Source organism: Microtus oregoni, unplaced genomic scaffold (genome assembly GCF_018167655.1).
Source record: "Microtus oregoni isolate MIOR12 unplaced genomic scaffold, Mior012 000016F_ref0000370, whole genome shotgun sequence".
NCBI classification, from domain to species: Eukaryota; Metazoa; Chordata; class Mammalia; order Rodentia; family Cricetidae; genus Microtus; species Microtus oregoni.
Genome location: NW_024543075.1, coordinates 30,321,597 through 30,339,423, shown reverse-complemented (window position 1 = coordinate 30,339,423; position 17,827 = coordinate 30,321,597). Strand labels below are relative to the sequence as shown.

The following is a 17,827-nucleotide window of genomic DNA, read 5'->3' as shown; positions in this document are numbered from 1 at the left end:
TACGTGGAGACATGGGTCTGAGGGAGTGCAGCAGGTTTCCAGTAGGGCTTTACAGTGAGAATTGTGTTTGGAGAGAATGAGACAGATATTAGCATAGGCAAGGTGGGCTGGGGCTGGGGACCAGCAAGACTGTAACAGCCTTGGCTGAGAAGCCCAGGAGTATAGGCAGAGGGATGCTGTGCCCTAGAGGTACAGTAGATGGGTGTACAGTGATTGGGGTGTCAGTGGCTATTACAGTCAGCAGGAGAAATGAGCATTCATCATTCAGATAAATTTCAGATGTCTTTTGTCACTTGAAGCCATCTTTGAACATAGACCATAGCGTGGCCTGGGTTTGGGGAAGAGTAAGCTATAGGAAGAAGACTGGGATCTGGTTTCTGGAAAGGAGATTGTCCAGTATGGTCATATAGGAAGAGGGACACATAAAGAGGGCCAGTGACCTCCCAAGTTTGTCTTCAGGGACCTGATATAAAGTTTAGATTATCTGAAGGTAAAAGGCATGCACCACTAACTAGTCCTGGTCAAGGTGTCGTCCTGCCTGTTTCCATTGTCTCACTCCAGTCTCTCCTGTAAGATGGAAAGGCGAGTTGTTGTCATCGGGTACGCTCTTTCTGGAGACAAACACTCCAGGCCAGCACCAGATGTCAGCTCTTCCTTCATCCAGCTCTTGGGGAGAATTTCAATTTCCTGGAGACAGTTGTTTCAATAGTCTGACAGGCAAAGGGAGGAGCAAGACAATTTTTTTTTAGAGCATCTCCATTCCAGCCAGGATGTCTGCATAGAGAGTGCTCACCCACGGCAAGAGAAAGCGGGGCATCTCATTGAACTCAGGCTACACCAATTACTGTGCTTGACTTGATTATGCATTTGCATATCTCTACCAGTGGAAAAGGAAATCCTATAAAGAGGACATTTCATCCATCTTCATCTTTAGCATAAACCTGGGGCTTGAGGCAGGGAGGATGCTGTTTTCTCCCACTCAGCCTTGACTAAGGTGAGCAGGAGTCTGCTCTCAGAGATGGTTGACCAGAAGACCTACTTGCCCATGGAGGAAACTTTATGTACTCGTGTGGCTTTCCTCAAGAGCAATTTTCATTCACAGCCAGTTATGTCTCCCTCAACATGAACTTGGGTGGTAAAGTGGCTTTGGCTATGAAGTTGCCTGGTACCACTACAGAAGAAAACCCTCCCAGTCAGAAGGAGAGCAGCTCAGGGAGAGCCATAGCCTCCAGAAGACACTTGGATTGTGTGTGCGCGCAGAGGTAGCACTGAGGTCTGATGCTTAGGCTAGCCTAAGGCGTGGTGTCTGGGACTGCACAGTCCTCCTTGCTTGTTCACCTTCCCATGCAACATTCCATTTCTTCTGAACGACTTCGCAATTCTTTCTTGTGAGACTTTTACTTTTCTGAGACGGTCTTACTTCATCCACTTTCTGACTAAGTGCATTCCTCTGAACACAGAGCTCCAGGACAGTCCTCCCCAGCCAGGTGATTTCTGGTTGTCTTCTGCCTTGTGATTGACACTTAGCAGTTGTGCTCATTCTACGCCTGTTTTTCTCTGGATACTTCCAGCATGCTAACCACTGTGTAACGGAATCCACTTACCTTTAAATATTTCTAAAATCCCCTCTGTCTTTGGTCTTTTTAACTTCCTAAGATGTCTGCATCTTTGGTATTTGTTTTGTTTGACACTCACTGTTATTTTTGGATATGGAAGTTACTATGTTTGAATGCTACTTTGCACATATGCTCTCTTATCTTTCTTGCAATGGTGGTAAAATGTTCATTAGACTATGCCATTCTTCACTCAGAGCCTTGGTTTCTCATTTTTGAAGGTGTCTGTGTCCTCTGAGCTTCCTTTGGTTCTATCATTTAGCATACCAATATATCTTTTCATTCTTCTGGGTTCTTTCTTAGAATAGCATGGCTAGAATTTGTAGTCTTTGTTTCTTGAATCTGTTTCCAAGAATTCTCTTATTTCTTGGAATGGAAATTTCTAATTGAGCTCCATCATCAATCCTCTAGCAGGTGATGCAAACCCAAGCCTCAGTCTCTATGAGGGTCATGCCATGGTGATTAATTCTCAGATTTTATGACGGACACTTTGCAGAGAAGGTTAGTTTCTCATTTTTCTGTGCATTGAGTTTCTTCTCTTCTGGGCTTGTGTTTGGTTCTTCCCCTTCGGGAATCCCTAGTCTTTAGCCCCATAGCTCCCTTGCCCTACACCCAAAAGAAACAAATACTCAAGGGAGGCAACATCTCACAGATGATTTTGATACCTCAACCTGCTTTGGACTCTCCAGATTTATTCCATTTTTTCCTGCCAGCTCAGTGATATATATATATATATATATATATATATATATATATATATATATATATTGGTTTTTTCGAGACAAGGTTTCTCTGTGGTTTTGGAGCCTGTCCTGGAACTAGCTCTTGTAGACCAGGCTGGTCTCGAACTCACAGAGATCCGCCTGCCTCTGCCTCCCGAGTGCTGGGATTACAGGCGTGCGCCACCACCGCCCGGCTTCAGTGATATATTTTTAAGACCATAAGTGGATCCCTGTCAGCTTCATTGGATTTAGAATCACCTGGGAGACACACCTTTGAGCTTGTCTAGGATGATGCTTCCAAAATGGTTGAACTGAAGGGCAAAGACCCATCCTGATGGTGGGTAGCACCATCCTTTGGTCTGGGCTCTGGGCCTAAGTTAAAATAAAAAGGAGAAAGCCAGCTTCGCACTTGCATTCATCGCCCTGTTTCCTGACTGTGAACACAATGCACTTTATTCTCCTGCAGCTGTGTTTTTCTACCGCGATGAGCTGCACCAGCCAGCTATGAGCCAAAATCAACTCTTTCATTTCTCAGGTTGCTTTTTGACAGAGTTTGTCACACAAACAAGAGTAGTAACTGATGCTTATAAATATCTTTATATTTAAAGCCATTTTCATGGAGAAGTATTTTAAACTGTCTGATCTATCATTAATTCACTGGAATTAAAAACATAATGTTAGTTTTCTGTGTAAGAAAGAGGCTCTGAACTAACTAACTCACTAACTAACTAACTAACTAACTAACTAACTAACTAAAAGGGCTCTGTTGCCAGCTAAAATTTAGTTGCTGAAAAACAGTGATATGTTAAGGGGGGCTGGAGTAGAAGGTAGTGTTTTTACCTCCACTCAACTTTTCAACCATGTAAGCTAACAAGCTAAGGGACTTACAGTTTTCTGTTTCTTCTTCTCTGAAAGAGGCACAGCAGTGGGATGGATTACTTTGGATGTTTGGGGGGTATAAATGTGTTTATTTATTTGAAACACTTAGAAAAGTTCTTGGCACATACTTAAGTACCATGCATCCCATTTCATTGAATTTAAGATATATTAAAATGAAAGACCCCCTACTGCTTCATAAAAAAGGAAAGCTGGCAAAGTCAAGGTGCCATTGGTTAGGGTGTGATAAATTGCATCTTAGAATTGCATGGCTGTGGCAATATTAGCCGCTCTTATGAATGAATGTGTGTGAGCAGAGATGGCCATGTCTTGGAGACAGATTCAATGGATAGGACAGAATGGATAGGACTTCACTCAAGCCCGCTCTCATGTTGACTGAGCTCCTACTGTGCCTTAGACACCGTCCAAGTGCTGTGTGACATGTGGCATGCTAGGAATAGTGACTGCATTGGCTGGCAGTACAGGAGGTAAGGAAGTCCAATATCAAGCACCCACGACTTTGTATCTAGAGAGGCACTGCTTTTCTTCCAAGATGAGAGCTGAATGCTGCACCCTCCAGAGGGCAGAAAGGACTGGTCCTCGTGTGAGCAGAAGACAGGAAGATCATGATAGCAAACCCACTTCTGTGAGCTCTTATACAATAGTGTTCATCCATTTGCAGGGCTTCACTAGTTTTTAGCTCCCTAGGCTCTCACACTGGGCATTAGATTTTTATATCCAGGTGGGAACTTGAATTTTCAAACAACAGCAGTCTCTATGTACTGATTTTTCTTTATATTCAAATTCCTTTTGCTTCTTTCCAAATGCACATAATACAATTTCCCTTTCAGCCTTTTTGGAAAGAGCAGATCTTTGACATCTAGGTGAGAAATTTGGCACATGGAAGGATACCATGACACTTCTCACATACTGTCTTATTAATTGGTTTTGGGGTCCTAGCAGATTCTTAGGTTGTTATTGGCTTCTGAAGTTTTGTGTAGGCATTATGCTCTTAGTATAGTCTAACAGCACAGAATGGGTTCTATTCTGATCTTACAGATTAAAAGATCAAAGGTCAAAGAGCTAAAGTGGGATTACTCATACATTTCTATGACTTCAATGTTCTACCCTCCCAAGGCTACTTAGTGACCACCAGTGCAGAGGACCAGGGAAGGTACCAGAAGTGCCTGACTTGTCCTGGTTGTTACATCTGTGCTATCATCCTCTCATGGATTGAGACAAAAGCAAAGGTTCCATTCATGAGGATATAAGATGTAAATTCTCCTTCTTATGTCCTATTTATCAAGAGTCTATAGACCCCTTCAAGTTGGGTCTTCGTCATGACACAGAAAAGGAAGTAGCTTGCCGAATGAGACCTCTGTATGTGATTTATGAAATAGGATGTATCCAAATTTTCGCCACATTGAAGCTATTCAATTTTCTCTAATGGCCTTTATCTGAGAGTTATGTCTATTTGTGGCAGTTACAACCAGTAAGTCATTAGCTTGGAGCCTGGCGATGGTTCATTTTAACACCCTGGGATCTGGGCCCAGTGGGGAAGGTCTTTCTCTTCTGCAAATCAAAGATATGCAACATTTGAGAAGTTGGGTAATATTTATATCAGGGAAAGTTAGAAAGTAAGAAGTTATCATTTAAAGTTTGAGGATGAAAAGGCCTTTGAATACTTAGAGTTGAGTTGACAGAATGGTCTCTGACTTCTTCCTGTACTTCTGTGCTTTCACGAGAAGAGACATGGCATGATCTTTATACCAAACACCCACTAATCATGTAGCTATAAACTCACTGGTATATATAGAATTCTCATTTTCGATTGATTATATTTCCCATCTTATAGAAAAATGAAACCTGGTGTCCAAGGTCACACACTAATAAGCATGGGGAGTCTGCCCCTGAATGTATATTCTTAATCCACAGAACTCTGGTAGGGGAGGCTCAAAAGCCCAGGTGAGCTCCTTTGCAGGGAACAGTCCACCTCAGGTCTCAAGAGTTCTGGCCACCAGTTTCTCAGTTACAACCTTCAGAGAAAATATTCATCTCAACCAGGTGCCAGAGACAATAGCTTCCTGTGCAGCTTCCAAAGCACAGGTCTGTCCCAGAACCAGGGAGGCTGTATTTCAAGACATGCCATGGTGGTAGTAGTGGCTTTTCTGATTCTACACAAGACTTTTGGTGGAGGCTGCATTGTGGTTTACTTGGATGGTGTGATGCCATTTAGAGAGGAGTGGTTGTATAAACCAGGTACTGGGTACATGGATTCCAGCAGGGATATCTTGATGTTGTACGTCATGAGATTACTATTGAAACATCATGACCAAAAACAATCCAGGGAGAAAAGGGTTTATTTTACTCACAGTTCCATATAGCAGTTCATCATCAAAAGTCAGGAACTCAAGCTGAGCAGGAACCTGGAGGCAGGAACTGATGCAGACACCATTTAGGGGTGCTGCTTATGGCTTTCTCCACATGGCTTGCTTAGCCTGCTTTTCTTATAGAATTAAGGACCACCAGCCCATGGGTAACACCTCCTACAATGGACTAGGGCCTCCCCCATTGATCACCAATTTAAAAATCGACTTATAGCTATATCTTATGGAGTCATTTTCTCATTTGAGGTTCCTTCCTCTCTGATGACTCTAGCTTGTGTCAAGTTAACATCAAACTAGCTAGTACAGGATGTTTTCTCTCTGTATCCGACTCTCTAGAGACTCACACACATTACTGAGCTATCTGTAGTGATACTTCATTTGTATTTTAATAAATAAAGCTTGCCTGAAGATCAGAGAGAAAAACAGTCACCCTGGTCAGTCTTACAGACCAGGCAGTGGTGACACACACCTTTAATCCCAGTAGCCACACTAGTTTGCCATAGAAACCAGGTGGTAGTGGTACACACCTTTAATCCCAGCACTAGAGAGGAATAGAAAATGGGAGGAAACAGCTCTCAGGCTCAGTCTCATTCTGAGGATTCCTGGAGGCAGGATCACCATTTTGGACTGAGGTAGAGGTGCCAGTGGTTGGCTGTTTTGCTTTTCTGACCTTCACATCGAACCCCAATATCTGTCTCTGGGTTTTTATTAATTGTGCTACAGCTAACTAACCTATTCTACTTCATTCATACAAAGATAGTGTCCAATAAGGACCCTTGAATTTCCCTTAGTATGTTGCTTCCTTGCTCATGATAACCACAACAAATAATAAAAGCAGGCGTAGATACCCGTGATTTACTATTGGGCACCAATTTCCCACTGATTTCCTACCACAGACTATGGTAAGCCTTGGTTGATCTTTCTACAGATCTCACCAAGGCAAAGGCATATTGAGATTTCCCAGGGGATGACAAGCAGTTTACAAGACATGTGTGCATGACCCGAGCATAGCTGTGTTCTTCAGCAAGAAGGTTTCTCTCCCTGTGAACTTATCTTTCCATTTGTCTACATTAACTTCTTCCATGCTTTTGTTACTCATCTGAAAAACAGGTATGACATAGTAATCTAACTAAGGTAACCACTTTAAAGACTAAGGGTAAAGTGTTTAGAACAGTCTTATAGCCATTAAGTGTTTTCCACTCTCCTTCTCTTCATGGTTATTGTTGTTATTAAGTGGCAAGGATGCCCACAAGTTCCAATATTTGAAGAATATGATTGATGTAAGGTCCTCTAAGAAGACTAGCCTATTTATTCCTGGGTACCACAGACTCAGTCCAGAAAAGTTCGTGATTTAGTTTCCTGTAGGCAAAGACTTCTCATTTGTTTTTGGCTGCCCAGACCTGAAATAATTACACAGAAACTATATTAATTAAAACACTACTTGGTCTATTAGATCGGGGCTTCTTATTAATTAACTTGCATCTTAAATTAACCCATTTTTATTATTTTGTATTTTACAATGAAGTTGTGGCCTACCGGTAAAGTTCCTGGGCATCTTTCTCCTTCGGAGGCTACATGGCATCTCTCTGAGTCTGCCTACTTTTCTCCTCCATCTCTGCTTGGAATTCTCGCCTTGCTCTGTTCTGCCCTGTCAAAGGCCCAAAGCAGCTTCTTTATTAACCAATGATAATAAAACACATTTACAGCATACAGAGGGGAATCCTACATCAGTTTCATAGATAGAATTTTTGTATCCTTTTAGGTAAAGTCTCGAAGGTAGATAGATCCCGTTCATCAGGCAGAGGGTTGGGACCTCTTCTGTGCTTTGCTGAAGCTCTTCTGTATCACACAGCCTTGTGGGGCCTGGAGGTCTTTTCTGCCTGCTTCTTGGCCTCCTGGCCTGGCAGCTGTGAGGGACCACCAGGGCTTTCTCCAGGGAGCTAGTACTTTCTATATTTCATGAGGTTCAGTCTGTTAGGCAGGGCCAGATGGCAGCTTGCTTGGTTTCTTGCAACTCCCTGGGGGATGAGAGGCCTTGAATATCTGATTGCTGTAGGGTGTCAGGCACCCAGTTAGTGCCTCAGGGATAGCTCCAGTGACCACCGCCGTTCTTGTCCCAGTTTGTAGGCCCTGAGTTCAGACGTTGAGGACTCCAAAGCTTTTCTCTGTTCTTTCTTTTTCCTTTGTGTTCCAAGGGCTCTAGTGCTCTCCCTGGAAGCGCCCGCTGTCAATCAAGCCCCCGGAGCTACTCTCTCTCGCTGGCGTTCACCCCCTGCTCAGCAGCACCACTCCAATCCCTTGACTCCCTTACCCCAACATCTCCAGTGGCTCCTCCCACCCACAGTACCGATACTTAGATACTAAAAACATCTCTATCTTTTATTTCCTTTACCATATGGCACACTCCCTCCAGCTTCATGAGAAACATTTGGGTCCCAGATTCTTGCTACATGTCAGATACAGAGGAGGCAGCACTGATCAGGCAAAGCCTCTGTGTCTGTCCCAGGATTTTCAGGGAAGAGATATACTAGTTGCTGATGCCAGGGTCAGTTTGGTACGTTCTGAGGAGGGGAAACACTAAGGGAGCTCTCACCCTGAAGGGCTTGACCCCATGGGCTGGGGAGTTTTCCCTGGGGGTGATCTTTGTGCAGAGCTCTAATGGACCACAGGGATAATTTGATGAGAAAGACGGTGGTGAGTCTCTCCTGGAAGAGAAAGTGCTTGGGAAGAGGAGATGTGGGTGCTACAATGAATAATAACAGAGTGTCTGGATAGCAGAGAGGGGCCAGATGAAAGGTTAAAGTGGTAGTCAGGGGTCAGATCTTCATAGACGGGAGTGGGCTAGTTGGGTTAGCCTTTGTGTAGCGGTAGGAAGTCACTGGTGGTGGCTGTGAGGATGGGATGAATAGTGAGATGGTGTGATTTGACTTGGGTTTAGATAGCTTTGGAAGTTGTATTGAGAAAGCTCTGAGTTGAATGAGTGCGGAGAGAAGTAAGTGGTAGGTGGTGACCCCCAGGAACTCTTTCATAAGCCAAAGTGGGAAATGGCTGGGGTAGTGACATACAGAGAATGAGGAAAGTGAAACTCTTTGGGATGATTTGCAGGCTGTGCATGCAGAACCTACCAAACTTTATCAACTAGGCATTCTGCACAAAATCACAGATTAAGGAAGAAAACTGTAATACAAAACATACATCTCAGGGCTATTTCAAAGTGTTACCTGCATGCCAGGTACAGGAGAACTTGATCCTCCTGCAGTCAGAGGCTCCAGGAAGAACCTCCCAGGTTCAAAATCCAAGCTCTGTACACAATTGATAAAGCTGAGGTCATGGGTTTCTGTTCTGTGTGACTGCTTGGTATTTGTTTGTTGCAAAGGGTTGCATACAAATTGCCTGGCCGTTTCTGTTTACATATTATATAATGAAATTTCATAACATAGGGGTATTTCTCAGATGTAGGAACTGTGGGGGGGGCATATGTTAAAGACCAAAGGAACAATGTTTGGATTTTTTTTGAGGATTATCTTAATGCTTACAATATTACAAGTATCCCATTCTGCAGATGGGAAACAAGCATGGGGTCCCTAGAAAAGTTCTATCTGTTTTCCCAATGAAGTAGTGTTCTTCTCTAAGAGATGTTTTAGCTCTAAATGTGGAATGACTTAGAATGGCGGGTTGGCAAGATGGTCCCATAGCTTCCAGTCTCTGTACTCTGGAGTCCTGGAGAAAGAGGGACCAGAGTCCTAGATGCATGGTCCTGCTCTCCTGCTACCCCAAGCAGTCTCTCGGTACTGCCTCTGAACTGAGTGATCTCCACAGTATTTGCTGTCTCTCCCGTGTGGTCAATTGTACTGAACTCATCAGATTAAATAATCCCAGCTGTGTTATGAGCTGTCCCCAGATTATCCCATTAGACAAAAGCAGAAATACCCTTTTCTTCTGATTCTAATGGAATACTTTACCGTAAGTAGTCTCAACTTCCTGCAGAAGGCCAGTCTCCTTAGCTAAGTGCAGGTGAGCAAAGGCTGACCCTAATGAGACCGGGGCACAGAACTAAGGCATCTAAATTGATCCATTGAGTTGAATTAAGTCAGAAATACTCAGGGCTTCAAGTCGTTGTGAACAGACACTCATGGTGTGACACAGCCCAGGAAAACACAATGAGGGAAAACCCAGACTAAGAATCCAGGGAGCCATTTGGTGGGGGTGAGCGGTGGACAGAGGGTTTGTCTTTGCTGTTTACATCTACATGTGCCCTTTTTGCCTCTTCCACGTTTCTCAACTCCAGCTCTTAAGGAAGGGCACTCCCTTGTTCACCTAGCACAATGTCGGAGCCCTTTGCCTGTGCTTAATCCTCAGGGAGCGTCTAGAATAGGTATAGTTAAGGGAGCCCCTGTCACAGAGGCATAGTGATTTTCCAAGGTCATATGCTAACCAGGTAAAATTGGGGTTTGAATTTATCATCCTCTTGTTTAAACTCTTTCTTTCATATCACTAAGAAGTAGGGTGTCCCCTTGAATCCTTTTTGGTTTCCTGATGCATTGGATTGACCTTAACTATCTGAACCTTTGCTCAGAGGATGGGAAGGACCTAATACAGTGGGATGCTGGAGATGAAAGGGCATCATAAAGAGGTGGTGAACTGGTGGGAGAAATTCCACGATAGTTTCATGCTTAGCAGTCCACACTGTAAGCGTAGCAGCCATATTTGATACTTTAGCTGGGGCTTCTAGTGAAGTTCCTTGGAGCTTGGTAGAGCCTCCAGGGAATGGAGCCATGCTTCTCCTCATCTTCACCTGCTCAGCACCTATCCTCTGATACAGGGTGTCTCTCTGTATGCTGTCAATATGTTTTATCCCCATTGGTTAATAAGGAAGCTGATTTGGCCAATAGCCAGGCAGGAAATTCAAACAGGGATACAGGGGGAAAATGGGCAGAGTCAGAGAGATGACAGCAACTGTTGGAGAAGCAAGATGTGAGGTAACAAGTCAGGAGCCTCGCGGTAAAATATAAAATAATAGAAATGGGTTAATTTAAGTTGTAAGAGCTAGATAATAATAAGCCTGAACTAATAGGTCAAATAGATTTTAATTAATATTAAGCCTTAGAGTGGTTATTCGGAAATTGGTGGGAGGGAGAGAAACCTACAGTACTGTCCTCAAGTCTCACATGTGGATTCTAGTGCATTATCTCCAATACAAATTTCTCTCTTCTATAAGGGGATAATAATATACCATGAGTTAATAGTGTGTGAAGTATTTAAAAGGGCACCTGGCACATACTTCATGCTCCATGAATATTAATTAGCTATTAGAATTATTATTATGGGATCTTCATAAACATCATCTAAGTTGAATGCCTAGTGTTTACTATCTGGTCTTCCAGAGAGTCTCTCTCACCTGTTCGTCATCCCCACGAGTATAAGCTATGGTCCTACAGTGACTCTTTACTATATGGTGGTCATTGTATAGGTCCTATTCCTACTCTAATCTGAAAATGAAAAGTCTTAAAATGGAGCCTGTGAATGGGTTAGTGATATATAAGAACTTCACATGCCCCCAAGGGACAATTCCCATCTGTGAAAAGACACAGGATTCAAGAGAACACCCTAAAGAAGGATTGTTGGCCTGAGGGCTCTGCCTGCATCACTGTTGGGCAGCCATGAATGAAACACCCGCTGCTCCTTTCTGAAGGGTGCACAGATGATGGGTTAGAAGTCACTGCCAGAGGCAGGCGGATCTCTGTGAGTTCGAGGCCAGCCTGGTCTACAAAGGGAGTTCCAGGACAGGCTCCAAAACTACAAAGAAACCCTGTCTCGAAAAACCAAAAAAAAAAAAAAAAAAAAAAGAAGTCACTGCCAGAATGTTGTGGTCTCCAGGCCATGTTTCTGAATCTTATCGTAGAAGCTCAAACATTTGTGTACATGACTACTGTGCTTCCTCAGATGGAGGAAGTCCATCTGATGGGTCCCTCAGATTCAACTGGAATCAGATCCGGGGCTCCCTCCAGGATTATATGTCCTTTTCTTTGACTTCAGAATCCTTCGGTTTACACTGTAAAGGGCCCTGATGCTTGCTAAGCATCTCCCAGTCTTCTAAGCTGCCATATAAGCTTTAAATTCTCTCGTCAATATTTTCACTTGCCCCTTCTTCTCCATAATAAAGATATAAATAAAAAATGTCATTTTATTATTGTTATCTCATCACGTTAGATTTTACCCTGAGAAACTTGGATTTTCCTTTACACTCTTTATGTTCTTGGGGGCTTTTGGGACCTCCCTGACCCAGAACATAGCAGGTGATTTGCAATGCTCTTGGTTGCCCACCAGAATGAGATTGCAAGACTCTGTTGCTGAAGACACCACACGTTTGAGTTATAAGACATTGAGAAATCAAGCTGAGCTGGAATTTTCTTCCAGCTGGCTAGCTTCCACAGTGCTGGAATTAGGTGCTATGTAAGCTGCGTAGAGAGGAAAAATCATTAACGTTCCTACGCAGTCATGCATCCTTTGAGCTACAATGAGGACCTGCCTGGTAAGATATGCCGATTAGTGTAATAGTGTTACTATTAAAAGGGTAACAATCCACTATCTGCTTGGATTAGAGGCCCATTCTACAGGAAGAGAATGAAGAGGGAATGTGGAGAAAATTCTTTCTCAAGCACAGAAGGGGTGAGGCGAGGTGAGGTGAGGTGAGAGGAGCGATCAATAGCTGGGCAGTTAGTTTTATGAGGGAGAAGGGCTAACCCTGAAGCTTGTTACTGTGAGGTTAAAGTAAGCCAAGTGGACTCTCAGCTCTGGCATTGGAAGTCTCTAACCCCACCCCGGTTCTTTCCATTGGTATACTTTTGACAGTACAGGATTTCGTGACTACTGACTTCACTGACAAGACTGTTTGGGGTCTTAGAGGTAGGAAGTGTAGAGGTGGGTCAGACCTCAGGATCAGCTGACTCGGAGGGTCTGTGGTCAGGGACCCAGACAATTTTCTCTGCACTCTCTGTTCTGTCACTAGCCCCTCTCATGACTGCAGAATTGCTCTCATTGGAGTCGGATTGCATTATCTTCTGGGTCTAATAGGGAAGAGGCTATCTCAGCTGGTGGTTCGGCTTTGAGAAAGAAAACCATTCCTAAGATCCACTCTGTCATGACTCAGTGGCCTAGAGTCACTAAAGCCTTGGGTAACACCCTGAGCGGTCTACTTGCTGTTAGGTTCAATGATGTCACCTGAAGTGGAATGCATTCGGCTGCTCTTTTAGTATGCATATGTCCTGCACAGTATTTGCTGGCCTGTGTGTCCCAGTGTCCCTCACACACCAAAACGGGTAAATATTTGGCAATAGGACAAAGGGAAAGATTGTAGGGGGTTAGAGTAAGCCAGGGATTTAGAAAGAAGGTCAGATCTGAGTCCTGCCTTACCTGTGTGAGGACTTCAGAGAAGAGAAGGCCTGGAAGGTCTTCCATCACACCTACTTTGGATCCTTAGAGACCAGATCTGAGAGGAAAGAGACTGTACCTTCTCCCTCATAGGCCCACCTTGGCCTGTCTTTTCAGGGTCCCGACCGCTGTGGGCAGGCATTGCTGCAGATTGGGATGAACATGATGGCACTACCCGGAGGCCGCCACCTGGATTCCATTCCTCTGCAAGGGCAGAGGTAAGTCATTCGCTTGTACTGCCCAGGAGAAGATTGGTAACAGCTGGTCCTTGGGAGGTACTAGCTGCCTTGAATGGAGTGGTGTGGGTAGAGGGAGGGAGGTGGTATAAGCAGTGTATGAAGACAGGAGTTTGAAGGTATTTAGTCTGGAGGAGAGATATGTGGCCATCGGAGGTGCCTACTTCCGGTTGGAAAATCCACAGAGAGTTACCAGTGCAGATTTGACTTGGCAGGCCATGGAGCTCGGAACCAGAAGCAGGGGTGAAAGTCCAGGGTGCCGGGTCTATACATGATGATCTTTTCTGAACTGCCCTGACTGACATGAAAGATTCGCATCCTTAGACATCCTTCAGGTTCAGGCACGGGCATAGCTGATAACTTTGAGGAAGGCTTAATCTGCAAAGGAGCTGTGTGGCCCGGAGCTCCGGACTTCTGATAACTGGTCTAGCCTTGGATCCTTTAGACTCTCCATCATCACAGGAACTTTTACTTCAGCCCTAGCAGTCAGCATTCATTAAAATCCTGTGCCTTTTCTGATTTTTTTGAGGCATTTTGATGAGCTGTTTAGAGAAGACATAATTCTGTTAAATCCTGTTTTGTTTTATTTGTCATGTTTTGTTTTATGTCTTGCTGTTATCTCACCTTTTCTGTATCCCCAAGTTCCCACCAGAACTGCTCGGGATGCTGAGCCACCTTCCCTTCCTTTCCATACTGCTCATTTGGTTTTGGGATAGCTGTATATATGTATAGATGAATAGACAGACATATGAATAGATAGGTGATCATTGGCAGGTAGGTACACAGAAGATAGTGTGATGCTTTAAAATAAAAGGATGAATTACATCCCCAAACTCCCTAGTGGGACAGATTTAATCACTCTCTATGAAGGTCTTGTCTATTCTCCCAAAGCCATCATTAGAAGGAGGTGGAGAAATTTGGCACACAGTTCTTGCATGTTCCCCAGGGCACAACACTATTAGAAGTGTAATTTAAAGCTTCCTGTATGGACAGAAGCAGGCAATAAGTGATTGTGTCTTTGCACGTAGTATGTATGGTGAAACTCAGAAATGGTGGGATGTGACTGTCAGGAGTCGGGCCGTAGAGCTGTCCTGAGATGATCAAGTGCAGTCAGCTCTGGTCATGCGGCTACCCGGCCTTAGAGCTGAGTTGTTCTTCTTGTTCACTGTGAGGCTGGTGAAAATTCTGGAGCCCCATCTGTCCTCCAGTCCCCGCATGTTTAAAATGGGGATAATGACAGTACATACCATGCAGGGTCAATGAGAGGCTAATCAGATGAATATATGCAAACCATGTGGAGAGCTATGTAGAGAGACTATTGCTTAACAAAAGTCTGCTAATGCCAGGGTCACAGTGTAGGTGTTGTTCGAGAATTCTCCTTTCTGACCCTCTCCCCCACCGGTGGGTGACCTTACCAATAAATAGGGAAACACAGACTCTTTAAAAGTCTAGTATTTTAAACTAGAAACAACTGGAAGAGTCCTGGTATAGACGGTACAGTCTGCCTGCCACTGCACTACCCATCCGTTCCCCGTGTGACATTAAATCAGGCTGTGGGACAGTAGTGGTCGGGCAATGGGATCCTGAGTGGGTGGGACAAAGTTTGCTCTAGGGCTGGAGAAGTGTCTAGGGCGGTGGTAAGGAGGGTGCCTCAGCTTGACTCTGGGCTCTGCTATAACAAAAAAACTGTTGGTTTTTTTTTTTTAATTTTTAAGTTCATTTTATGGCTCAACTGTTAAAGGCTAGGTTCACAACCCAACCAAAAACGTAAAATTCAGTTTCTTTATCAACACACACACATGCATGTGCAAGGCAAAACCTATTGGCACACAGGGTCTCCTCGGTTCGCTAGCTTCTCCTTCAGAACAGGAATAGGGTCCCTGAATAAAGGATAAGGGGTGAGGGTCTGATCTTGACAGCCTTTATGTCTCCCTGGTTACCCACTGATCTTTCTTTTTCTCTCTCCAACTTCCAATGTTCTAGAAGTTTTAAGGGGTAGCAGGAGTTAGATCACATGACCACAACATGGGAATCTGGCTGGCCTAATCTAGCAGGCCCTCCTTGGGAAATACGGGCAGTCATCTGGGTAGAAGAGCTGTGGACTGTGGAAGGAGCTGGTGACAGTGTCCTCATGCTGTATTTCTGATGGGTCAATGAGTCCAAGAGAGGGAGAAACATGTTTCCTTTCACACGATCCTAGCATGATTCACAGGTTCCTAGCCTAGCATTGCAAAGCTGATTGAAAATACTTGGGGGTAAAACCACTGGGCCTGGAGACCTGTCTATCATGTATGTTCGTGAGCTGTATTTTTGGATTATGGGGTATTGCTCGCAGGGAAAGTCAGTTCCTGCTCACAGGATGTCAGGGGTCTATGTTAGTTTGCTCCGTTGGGCACTATATCAGAGGCAGTCAGTAGCAGAGACTACTGTTTCATGCTGTGGAGGTCTCTCCTGTGGTGATTGCAGCGTGGTCCTCACAGCTGGCTAAAGGGGCTGGCCTTAACCGCAGCCCGTCGCACCATGGACTCAAATGCACAAGTACCTTCTATGGCAAGTTGCTACTCACTGAACCTTCATTGTGGCCTATGCAATCATTGTTGTCTCTATTTTGCAAACAAGGGAGTCATAGGTTAGCTTTTCTGGAAAGCAGCCTTTGTGGTGGTGCTGCTCAAAGTCCAGGATAGATTTTTGGGAAGCCCCTTGGGTTGAGGTTGTCAGTGTTTGTGTGAGGGAGAGGGCTGGGTAGAGGGTTAAACTGAATTTCAATACTGGTTCTGTGGTAACTCACAGGGAGCTTTGGAATCAGAGTTGTTCATAGGTCCAAGTGGCAAGTACTTTAGGGTCTACCTTGCTGTGTCATTGGGGAATAAAACTACTTTCTGATCCAGAATCCAGTAAGCTGGGATTGCCCTTCTGCTCCAAGTAAGGCAGAGTGAAGTTCAGTAGAAAGACTACAGATTTCACCAACGAGAAGCCACCAGCCACTCCCTCCCTGGAGTCCATTACTAGCCAGGGAGATTTTCTGTTTCCTGTGTGTGTTCAGCCTGGAAGAGCTCACTGCCTCTGCTGCTGCAGCACAGCCCTGTGACTTCCTGGTTCCGAGTGCTGCCCAATGGACAAGCCACTCTTTGCTCAAAGAAACTCTATGCATCAGTTACTTCCACATTAGTGTGACCAAATGCCAGACAAAAGCTGCTTACAGAAGGAAGGGTTTATTTTGGCTCACAGTCTGAGGGTGCAGCCCACGGAAGGGAAGGCAGGTTAGTGGGAACTTGAAGTGGGATCACATTGTGTCCGTAGTCAGGAAGCAGATGGGGCTAAATAATGGTGCTCAGCTTGCTTTCTCTTGTTTTCTTCACCCATGGAATGATGCTGCTTTTGTTTAAGAAGTGTCTGTCTAGGGCAGTGAAACCCATATAGAAACCTGCCCACAGTCATGGGAAGAGGTTGGTCTCCAAGGACATTCCAGACCCAGGCTAGCCGACAAGCAATCTTTTTTTTTTTTTTTTGAGAAAAGGAAAAAAAAGTTTCCCCCTCCTCCCAGCCTCCCATTTCCCTCCCCCTCTCCCCACTCTTCTCCCCCTCCCCCCACTCCTCTCCCCCTCCCTCTCCAGTCCAAAGAGCAGTCAGGGTTCCCTGCCCTGTGGAAAGTCCAAGGTCCTCCCCCCTCCGTCCATGTCTAGGAAGGTGAACATCCAAGCTGGCTAGGCTCCCACAAAGCCAGAACATGAAGTAGGATCAAAACCCCGTGCCATTGTCCTTGGCTTCTCATCAGCCCTCATTGTTCGCCATGTTCAGAGTCCGGTTTTATCCCATGCTTTTTCAGTCATAGTCCAGCTGGCCTTGGTGAGCTCCCAATAGATCAGCCCCACTGTCTCAGTGGGTGGGTGCACCCCTCGTGGTCCTGACTTCCTTGCTCATCTTCTCCCTCCTTCTGTTTCTCATTGGGACCCTGGGAGCTCCGTCCAGTGCTCCAGTGTAGGTCTCTGTCTCTATCTCCATCCATCACCAGATGAAGGTTCTATGGTGATATGCAAGATATTCGTCAGTATTGCTATAGGATAGGGTCATTTCAGGTTCCCTATCCTCAGCTGCCCAAGGAACTAACTTGGGACATCGCCTTGGGCTCCTGGGAGCCACTCTAGGTTCAAGTCTCTTGCCAACCCTAAGGTGGCTCCCTAACTAAGAATTGTGCTTCCGTGCTCCCCTATCCAACCTTCCTTTATCCCAATCATCCTTTTTCCCCAAGTTCCCCCCATCCTCCCCTTCTCACTTTTCTCTCCCCATCTCCCCTTACCCCCATCCCACCCCACCCCCAAGATCCCACTTTTCTCCCCGGCAATCTTGTCTACTTCCCATAGCCAAGAGATAACTATATGTTTTTCCTTGGGTTCACCTTCTTACTTAGTTTCTATAGGTTCACCATTCGTAGACTCCGTGACCCTTATTTATGGCTGGAGCCGACAAGCAATCTTAGCCATCACATTCTATGAAATACTTTTTTTTTTCAGTTTCTTTCTGAAGCAAGGGTAGATATAGGAAGGGCATGCCTCACCCCTCTG

The 17,827-nt window shown here is 44.8% G+C and overlaps 1 protein-coding gene across 1 annotated transcript in view; it reads left to right on the top strand.

Annotated features, from left to right (window-relative positions):
- Positions 1-17,827, top strand: part of Insc (INSC spindle orientation adaptor protein) — a 110,154-nt gene that overhangs the window by 13,068 nt on the left and 79,259 nt on the right. The window contains exon 2 of the mRNA XM_041666940.1: positions 13,147-13,247. Coding sequence (XP_041522874.1) covers positions 13,147-13,247 — 101 coding nt within the window. The remainder of the gene's footprint in view (positions 1-13,146; positions 13,248-17,827) is intronic.